Genomic DNA, 10,792 nt, shown 5'->3' with positions numbered 1-10,792 from the left:
ATAATATCGCGACTGGCAGCATAAAATCTATTTATAAACGAACGAATTAAATCGACAGTATTTTTCCTTGTATCCACTGCCATGCACTGCAGAGCGGCTTGTAGCGTATATAAGTAGACGTTGAAATAGATTTGTACTGGTATGATATGCAGCAGTTCGTTTTTGTGTCCCATGTGGCACCGCCGAGGTCGCCGACAGGTCGTAATAAGCGATCGCCGCCAAGTGCCCTGCCGGCTGACATCGACTCTCACGTGGTCCGCCGGCCGTCCCGCTAACGTCACCGGAGTGGCGCCGTGCCACTGGGCGCCGGCCGATTGGTGGGGGAAGCGGTGGGCGTGGCCAGCCCGCAGCCGCGGGCCCTCCTCCTCGAGCCAGCAGCTCCAGTCTGGCAACGTGCGGGGGCGGAGACGTCACGCAAGCGGGAAGAGCACGCCGCCTCTCTGACAGCGAGGCAGTCGCGGGCTTTCGCGCACACACGCTGCGCACGCGAAGGGATTGCAACTTCTGCCACATCGTGGGAAGCTGTCACATTGAGACTATCAACCGTGGCAGCCGGACAGTGAACGATATCAACAGTCAGAGGCTCATAGTAGACTCCTAAAACCATTCTAGCGAACACGACGCCGGAAAAGGGAGCTGTGGAACTGCTATTCAAGAATTAAAAAAAAGAGGTGGGATTCAGATTGAAAGAGGTGGTTCTCAGCTCTTTGTAATACTTGATTTAACCATGCATTAGCACATAGACGCATAGCGATACCAGCTTATGCACAGAAGTGAAACATCAGCATTTGTGGTAAAACTTTGATACACGACGGGCGCAAGGAAGTACAATTCGCTGTGCGCTACAGAAGCTTTGGTGAGCTAAGGAAGAAAGCTGAGAATTATTATTGTGAAAATTAGATTCCGCTCCCATAGCGAAAAAAATTTTGACCCCTGTTTTTGTTGGTACCCTTTTAGATGGCAGCTTGAAGTTATCTCGCAGGTGGGCAAGGATATAGTTGCGGCAGATCCAAACTTCAGTAACGGATCCAGAGATTCGTGCTGGTGGGGAAAATAGAAGCCGAAGGTATTTTTGACGCAGTGATTGCGAAGTTGTGCGGTTTGGGAAGAGACGGTGGACTCGAGGGATTCGCGACTTTCGGCACGGCCTGGGATGCGGTGAAAGGCCGGCGGGCAGAGCGAGCGCGACCGAGTCGGATGGGCATGGAGCAGCTGGCGCGGCGCGCGGGCGTGACCTCCGTCACGCCGTTCTCCATTGCCGACATCCTGATGAGCCGGCAACGCGGCCAGGCGCGTGCGCAGGAGCACGCCCTCGACATGACGCGCAAGCCGGCCGCCGCCGCCGCCCCCGCCGCCCCCGACGCCGCCACCGACCCGGAGACGGACAACGACGCCGCCGCCTCCACGGCCGCCTCCCTCACCGGTGAGTACCGCTGCGCACTCGCGCGTCCCAGCTTACTCGAGGCCTACCTGACAGGCGGTCACTGTCTGTCTCCAGTGACGTCACAACTTGAATGCTGCACACCGCCAAAGGGCGACACTAGCAGTTCGCGGGACGACATCTCGCTTGAGCAATAATATTGGCACACTTCCATTTCGTCCGTGTTTGCATAGAAAAACAGTAATATCACAAATTGGGTTCACCTTGATGCAAAACACCGTGTTAGTTGTTTATTTCTTTATTATCCCAAACTAGTTTTGGCGACAAATATCACCATCATCAGTGAGGCTTTTTTTAATCTAAAACATGCAGAAAATGGTATGGTTGCACAAGCACAGTAAAACACTACTACAAATCGTCTTTTGAAAAATAGTTTTATATTGATACTTTTATACTACCTTATTTATTGTATGCTATACTATGTTTTAAACTAGTATTGGCGCTGTTTGTGTCATATTTTCTGTGATCTTTTTTCTGTTGCCGTGTTTTTACTGAGCGAACATACGAAGTTCACCTTTGAGTATTTGTTTACTAACAGCCGTTCACATGGTTGCAGATGAAATGTTGTTCGCTAAGTCAAAAGACGGCAACAGAAAAAGGAGCACAGGAAATGTGTCACCAACAGCGCCAATAACAGTTCAAAACATGCTGTAGCATACAATAAATAAGGTAGTATGAAAGAATTAACATAAAACTATATGTTCTACTGTGCTTGTACAACCATACCATTTTCTGCATGTTTTAGATTAATAAAGCCCCACTGACAATGGTGATAGTCGGCCCGTGTGGCCGTGCGGTTCTAGGCGCTGCAGTCTGGAACCGCGCTACCGCTACGACCGCAGGTTCGAATCCTGCCTCGAGAATGGATGTGTGTGATGTCCTTAGGTTAGTTAGGTTTAAGTTCTTCTAAGTTCTAGGGGGCTGATGACCTCAGACGTTAAGTCCCATAGTGCTCAGAGCCATTTGAACCATTTCTTTATTATCCCAAACTAGTTTCCACGACAAATATCACCATCATCAGAGGTTTTTTTAAAATCTAAAACATGCACAAAATGGTATGGTTGCACAAGCACAGTAAAACATTATTACATTTTTACAAATCGTCTTTTGATATATAGTTTTATATTGATACTTTCGTACTACCTTATGTATTGTATGCTACAGCGAACATACGAAGTTCACTTTTGAGCATTTGTTTACTAACAGCAGCTCACATGGTTGCAGATGATATGATGTTCGCTAAGTAAAAAGACGGCAACAGAAAGAAAGAAAATATGTCACAAACAGCGCCAATAATAGTTTAAAACATGACGTAGCATACAATAAATAAGGTAGTATGAAAGTATCAATATAAAACTATACTTCAAAAGACGATTTGTAAAAATGTAATAATATTTTACTGTTTTTGCACTACCATACCATTTTCTGCATGTTTTAGATTTAAAAAGAACCTCAGATGATGGTGATATTTGTCGCCGAAAGTAGTTTTGGGATAATAAAGAAATAAGCAAATAACACGGTGTTTTGCATCAAGGCGGACACAGTTTGTGATATTACTGTATCTCGCTTGACATTTTGGAGCAAGCGAATAACCTTCGTACGAGGAGTGAGGGAAGGTGGGGCAAGGTGTCCACTCCAAGAGAAATTCAGTTTTCACCAAACTATGGTTCTTGATAGGAACATGCCACATACACATTTTGAATCTACATAATATATGGCATCACGCCAAATATTATAAGTGAAAAACAAAATAATAAATGGGTAAATGGGAAATACGTGTATTTTTCTGAAGGCTTAAGTAGTTACCGCTTTTCCCTATCCAAGGGGGGGGGGGGGGGGGGGGGGGAAAGTGGCTAGTACCATCACTACAGCATAGCATGTCTGCTGTTCTCATTACCAAAATATGCTCTACGCATCTTGGCCTCCTAGTATCCGAAACAATACTAAGAGGCTGCAGCAGTCTTTTTCAACAGCACTTCTGCGTTAGGCCGAATAGAGTGACGGATGACACTTCTGTATGTAAAGGGGTTTGAAAGACAAGATAATCTGCAGTGCGATGCTCTTACTGGGTAAACATCTTGCCCACTGTTGTTGTTGTTGTTGTTGTGGTCTTCAGTCCTGAGACTGGTTTGATGCAGCTCTCTATGCTATTCTATCCTGTGCTAGCTTCTTCATCTCCCAGTACCTACTGCAACCTACACCCTTCTGAATCTGTTCAGTGTTTTCATCTCTTGGTCTCCCTCTACGATTCTTACCCTCCACGCTGCCCTCCATACTAAGTTGGTGATCCCTTGATGCCTCAGAATATGCCCCAACAACCGATCCCTTCTTCTAGTCAAGTTGTGCCACAAATTTCTCTTCTCTCCAAACCTCTTCAATACCTCCTCATTAGCTATGTGATACCCATCTAATCTTCAGCATTCTTCTGTAGCACCACATTTCGAAAGCTTATATTCTCTTCTTGTCCAAACTATTTATCGTCCATGTTTCACTCCATACATGGCTACACTCCATACAAATACTTTCAGAAACGACTTCCTGACACTCAAATCTATACTCGATGTTAACAAATGTCTTTCCTTGCCATTGTCAGTCTACATTTTATGTCCTCTCTACTTCGAACATCATCAATTATTTTGCTCCCCAAATAGCAAAACTCCTTTACTACTTTAAGTGAATCAGTTCCTAATGTAATTCCCTCAGCATCACCCGACTAATAACCACAGCAGTTGAGTCCCATATTGCTCAGAGCCATTTCAACCATTATACAGCCTAAGAGCCTAGGATATTTTATCTTCAGTGACAACGATCACGGAAGAGCGGAAATGTTGCAGCTATATTAAGCCAAGCCAGATGGCTTTCTTAGCCGTTCGCACTGGTCGAGAACGAACTTTATCGATTGACTATGCTATTTTCTTTTGTCACCTTTAGCGGCGGTCTGCTGTACTGTGGAGTGTGAATTACATTGGGTATCAAGACTCCAGACACGTACTTCGAAACAGACAAAAAATTAGTTACGCAATTTTATTTATTTCTTAGTGGTAATTAAAACTTAATCACTACTCGTCATACATTGTCCGTTTCACGCATATCACAATACAGGAACTGAAAAAAGGAGATTATAACCGTAAAAGTTTTCCAGCGATACTGTTGTAAACCAGTTGTACTTGCAAAGTGATAACAGGATTCATTTTCGACCTTTTGTGAAATGTCAGATCTTAAAGGTTGATCCATTGCCAAGAAGAGGAGCTTTTCTATCTCCTGGTACAAGAAAACAAAGATTCTGGACCTAAAACAATTAAGAATAACACACACGACTGCATAGCATTCTGCAGTTATTTAAAAATGCAGGTTACGTCCGTCTAGTGTCGTTTACTTATTTTAGAATAACTGTTTGTGAAACTGTCTCCCAAATTTTACATGCCACCAGAGTATATTCTTTCACATACTTTCTCCAAGTACAGATATTTGAAAGGCTAGTAGACACAGTTAATTGTAATTTCCAGAAGTTATCTAAACCGCTTCATTATTTTTTTTTTTTGTCCTGGTTAGGAATCAAGTTCCTAAGTAATCAGATTTAAATGCTTAAAGCAATTGGCACCCTCTGTCGGTAATTTGAAGTGTTAAATTACATAATTAGCTTAACATGCCTCTGCACAGATTGTGCTAATTTCAGTTAATGTGATACTTTCCTCGCTTTTCGTGAACTGATCACCAGTGACAACTGCTTTCTATTTATCGTACCTATTTATGTATTTTGATGAACAGTGTGATACGTAGTTTCCTATGCAGAAGAATAAACTTAATTCATTCTGAGAGGTTTGTGTTTCGCTTTCATGTTCAAAAATGTGCCCTAAATGTCTAAAAGACACTTTGGCATCAGGCATTGCTGCTAAACATTGTCAGATCTTTTCACACAAGTCCGCAAACAATGCAGATATAATTTTTAACACACTCATTATTTCCAGTTTATTTTCAGAGACTAAGACCTGCGAAACTGTCAAACATTAAAATGGACCTCACACTTGTGCGTAGCCGATTTGCGAAATAACAGCGCGGCAGCCGCTTCGTGACCTAGCGCTGGCTACTAGTCAGCTACGCCGCAGGCTCTGCTCTATATCACTTACGCCGCGCGCTAGCCCCTGATCAGGTTCCTTCTCTCCCCTTCGATCAGCTGGTGAGGTCGTGCTAAAAAGTGCACTCACATTCCATTAGACCAGATGCTGGAATGATTCCTTTGGAAAAGACACACAAAGTATTTCGATAACAATAGAAGGAAGAAAATACAAACCTGGATAATACTTATTTGATAGGCTGCCTACGTCTTAATACTTTCTAGTTAGCCGCATGTCAGAGAAGTGAGAAGTTTAATATGTTGCAACTTATCCATTTATCAGCCGTCTGTGAGGATTACTTTATGCCGTAGCCTCTTCAACAAGTTTCCTCAATTCTGACCTCTCCTGATGGATTCTCGAAAATCCTCTGACTCTGATACATTTCATTCTTTCTCATCGTCTGACCACCACTTCCGTGACTTTCCTCTCTATCTTTGTCAGCTGCCCCGCATTTAAAACCCTTTTTAGTTGTTCTTCTATCATCTATCGTAAGGGCAGGTACAAGCCAGGCTATTCTCCTTGTCTGAGGAAATCCAACTCAACGTTCGTTCTAGAGACAGAAAGCATCGATCGTGCGAACCTCAGTTTGTCCTTTTCTCGCAAGATATCTTGCGAACCGTGGACAAAGGGTAACAGTTAGGTTCCATATTCTTAGATTTCCGGGAACCTTTTGACACGGAACCCCATTCCAGGCTGTTAACTAAGGTCCGTGCATACGGAGAAGGTCTGCAGATACGTCGGTGTCTCGAAGACTTCTTAAATAACAAAACCCACTACGTTTTGCTCGACAGGAGGTGTTCGTTGGAGACAAGAAGTGCCCCAGGGAAGTGTTATATGTTCTCCATACACATAAATGATATGACGGATATCTACAACACTTTGCTGATGATGCTCTAGCATACTGGAAAGTATCGTCGTGAATGACTGTAGAAAGATACAGGAAGACTTATATATAATTATTACTTCGTATGATGAGTTACAGTCATCTGTGATTGTAGAAAACGTAAGTTAATGGAGATAAAGAGAAAATCAATCCTACAATATTCGAATACAGTATTGTTTGGTTGACGATTGATACAGTCATGGCTATTAAATACCTAGGAGTCACGTTGCAAATGGAACGAACACGTAAGGAGGTTAGTAGGGAAGGTGAATACTCGACTTCGGTTTGTTGGTACAGTCTTAGAGAAGTACAGGTCATCCACAAAGAGATCACGTGTGCAAACACTTGATCGACCCACTCTTGAGTAATGCATGATTGTTTGGGTTCACCACCAGGTCAGATTAAAGGAAGACATCGAATCAGTTCAGTGGCGAGTGCTAGATTTGATACAGTTAGGTTCGAGCAACACGCCAGTATTGCAGAGATACTTCGGGAGCCCAAATTTGTATTCCTGGAGGGATTACTACGTTCTTTTCGCGAAACGCTATCGAAAAAATTTAGAGAGCAGCTACTTGCAGCAACATCAGAATTATTCTACTGCCTCCAGTGTACATTTCACTTAAGGACAGTGAAGACAAGATAGAGAAATTATGGCTTGTACGGAAACAGTAGTTTATCCCGCGCTCCATTTGTCGATGCAGTGGCTTACCGGATATAGACGTAGATGAGGATACCTAGAAGCCATTGTTGTGCTGAACTGTCCCATAGAGCTCTATATCCAGAGCCGCCGCTGATCATTACTTGTAAATGTCCATGTCTCTGAAATTTCAGCTGTCTGTTTAATCATATGGAGCCAATTATGTTTGAACGTGATGAAACATATTTTACCACTTACGACGTGCAGTTTTATTTCAGGTAACATTTAATTTATCTCGTTGACATTAGATTCGAGATAGGAAAATTCTGCACATGTTTTAGATTGAGGGCTACTCCTGATAGTTTATTCAAGTTATTTTCCATCCTGGTGACATTCACGTACCTAGTCTTCATTTCACTGACAGCAAGCCCTATGGTTATGGCAAACTGAGAGTTTCGTCTTTCCAAGTTAATAGGTATCTTTTGTGGCGTTCCGGTGCATCTTAGTGACGTACTGAAGTAAGTCCATGATGTCATCACTAACGGATTATTATTAGACAGAAAAAGAAGTGAAATCCAGTAAGATATTTGCAAAAATCAACATGCAGCAGAGAGCTGCATAATTAGTCTTGTCATACAAACAACTGGGAACAGAAATGTGAGTTGCGTAGTGGGATGTTCACATAGTCTCAGTTGCTGGTAAAGTGATTGGCGCATGGCAGACTTGGATTCATTGCTTGGATAATAAGAAAATTCAGACGATATACAAATGACAAAAGAGGACCCATCTGGAATACTTCTGGGGCACGTGTCAGACCGGAGTAACGGAGTCAGTAGTCGTATATAAAGAACAAGAGAGGCGTTGATGACAGGCAAGAGTTTACTCCACAGTTGCTGATAAGTCGTAAAGGTAGCCACACGAAAGAACACATGCGTCTCGGGGAAACCTGGTAACAAAAATCCGAGTACGAACAAGCTAGAATTTACGAAAAAAAAGCTCTGTAGTCCGCTACGAATTGTCTCCTTGTATACGGAGAAGAGGAATGACACCACAAACACAAACAAATCACGTTGCCTTCATTTACTTCGTGGAAGTACTGGGAGGAATTCCTAACGATACTTTATTGATTCTAGTTTCTCCCTCTACCATTGAACTTCTTCTCCAGTTTCGATTAATTTTATCGGGCGGTAATGTTATGACAATATGAGAAATCTGCTTACTGCAATATTAACACTACTGACATTACTGTGATATTTACATTAATTATAGTAATTCGTAGAGTACAAGTATAGGTAGACATATAGAAATATGGTATATCTTCTGTTAATCACTTGAAGACACCCACAGAAATCACAACTGTTTCTGTATTCTCATTTGTATTTGGAAGGAACAGATCCTTATCCTTCTCTTCATTTTGATTTGTCGAGGTTGCTCTAAATTACAGTGGATTAATGCTGGGAAGATTATTTCGATCCCGGGTTCGATTCCCGGCGGGGTCAGGGATTTTCTCTGCCTCGTGATGGCTGGGTGTTGTGTGCTGTCTTTAGGTTAGTTAGGTTTAAGTAGTTCTAAGTTCTAGGGGACTGATGACCATAGATGTTAAGTCCTATAGGGCTCAGAGCCATTTGAACCATTTGATTATTTCGATGAGCCGAAGGTGGCATTGTTCCGTATTTTGTCGTTACTGACTGCAATGCCGACGAAACAATAAACACTGAAGTTCCTTCTGTCCTTGTGTTGCTGACTAAACATTTTATTTCACTGGTGCACGGTCCGTCCCACCAAAAATGCAAACGACGTTGTCAGGCCCAGCAAGACCCATGGGTGGGCCGTATGTTGTACAGAAGTATTTGCAGCAATGCCTGATGATAGCTCTGAAACATGCAACCTATGCAGTCATGAATTCCATTGCTGGGAGCTCCATGTTATGGTGCTTTATTCCCTTTAAAGTAGGAGGATGTCTTAAGCCCATGACCTTAGGTGAGTATAGGACGTCGAAAGCCTTGACGGAAATTAGTAATTATCCCGTCATTTGCATTCTTTTGGCATATGATAATAACAACCTGCCCCTTCCACAATCCCTTCCTATTCCCATTAGCAGAATTAATCTCATCGTCGCTGGACTATGCCTGTTGCTTTCAATGCTTCACATTAGCATACTCAAAAAAAGCGCCTACGCGTGACAACCGTGTTAACTTATAAGACAGATTTCAGAGGAGCGAGCAAGAAATCTGATTTGATGAAGTCCTTCTGCAGAGGAGGTAAAGAAGTGGTCATCTAAAAATCATCAGGCAGAAAACATGATTAATTACTTACTGAGTAAAGATATGACTTCACGAGGTAGATGGAGATATTGGTATTTAATCTACATTGCTACAAACTTTAAAACAGCAAAGCGTCTACGAATCTTTATTTATTCAAAGTTGTATATATATCATAGCCCGACAGGTTTCATTTTCACTCCTTTCATGCCCTTGTTAGTTCTTATTATAAATATTGGTTCTATCAAGGCTGATTTCGTTCCTAGGACCATTTTGGAATTTGCTCCTTTCCTTGATATCCAAGCGTGCCAAACGTTAAGCCTTCGTTTAAACTTTCGTAGAAAATGACAGTGCTGATTTGATTGTAGATAATTATTAGGTATTTCTTCCCGCCTTACCAATATATGTCATCAAAATAATTATTAATTTGTAACTAGCGAGGCGCGACATTACTACAAAAACAATTTTCTTGGTGATATTACTTTCTGTGCAGCTCTGCTTTTCGTCCTACTTAACAAAAAGGACCAACACAAAGTCTTACGATTTAGCAGAGGTCAACAACGCAACCAAAATGACCTGAAGGAACTTACTACAACCAATGTGATTACTTCAGCAAACTGCAGTAGAGCTCCTCAAGTGAAATTAGTGAAATTCTGATTACAGAACTATCATTTCTAGTTTAGTAGAAGTTGACATGAATCAAAATTTACCGACATCTGGTCGATCAATAAGTTAGAGCATAAATTCTTAGTCTTCTATCAAAACACGTTGAAGAAAAATGTAATATGGGTAGTATAACCAACAACATTTACAGAAGATTGTTTTCTCATCCTTCCATTATTAGTATATTAACTTGCGTGACTGATTCGTCAGAGATGGAAAATCAGTTTGGATAATTGTGGAAAGACTGTGCTGTGATCTCTTTGAAAAAAATCTCACAGGCATTCACCTGAAGGTGTATGGGGAAATAAGTGAAAATTAAATGATCTCCCGGGCTCGCGCGGGATTCGCCGAACGGTCTTAGGCGCTGCAGTCATGGACTGTGCGGCTGATCCCGGCGGAGGTTCTTGTCCTCCCTCGGGCATGTGTGTGCGTGTTTGTCCTTAGGATAATTTAGGTTAAGTAATGCGTAATCTTACGGACTGATGACCTTAGCAGTTGTGTTCCATAACATTTCAAACAATTTTTTTTAGCTCCCGGGAGAAAATGTATCTAGAGTTTTCCGTGCCTTCCTCATCCTTCAGCGACTTCACCCGAGGGAGGTGCAGTCAGATACGGATGCTGAAAAACGAATACTCACTTTCTACCTTGGCGATACTGTCAGTACAAATTCCAAAGGTGTTTTTTTTTGCCGGCCGTTGTGGCCGAGCGGTTCTAGGCTCTTCAGCCTGGAACCGCGCGACCGCTACGGTCGCAGATTCGAATCCTGCCTCGGGCATGGATGTGTGTGATGTC

General features: G+C 42.4%; 1 protein-coding gene across 1 annotated transcript in view; it reads left to right on the top strand.

The window, feature by feature from the left end:
* Positions 1-382: 382 nt before the first annotated feature.
* Positions 383-10,792, top strand: part of LOC126354557 (homeobox protein Nkx-3.2-like) — a 115,569-nt gene continuing 105,159 nt past the window's right edge. Inside the window, exon 1 of the mRNA XM_050004299.1 lies at positions 383-1,423. Coding sequence (XP_049860256.1) covers positions 1,198-1,423 — 226 coding nt within the window. The 5' untranslated portion in view covers positions 383-1,197. The remainder of the gene's footprint in view (positions 1,424-10,792) is intronic.

Source organism: Schistocerca gregaria, chromosome 3 (genome assembly GCF_023897955.1).
Source record: "Schistocerca gregaria isolate iqSchGreg1 chromosome 3, iqSchGreg1.2, whole genome shotgun sequence".
NCBI lineage: Eukaryota > Metazoa > Arthropoda > Insecta > Orthoptera > Acrididae > Schistocerca > Schistocerca gregaria.
The sequence above is the reverse complement of the archived record's forward strand: the minus strand, read 5'-3'. Positions and strand labels throughout refer to the sequence as shown.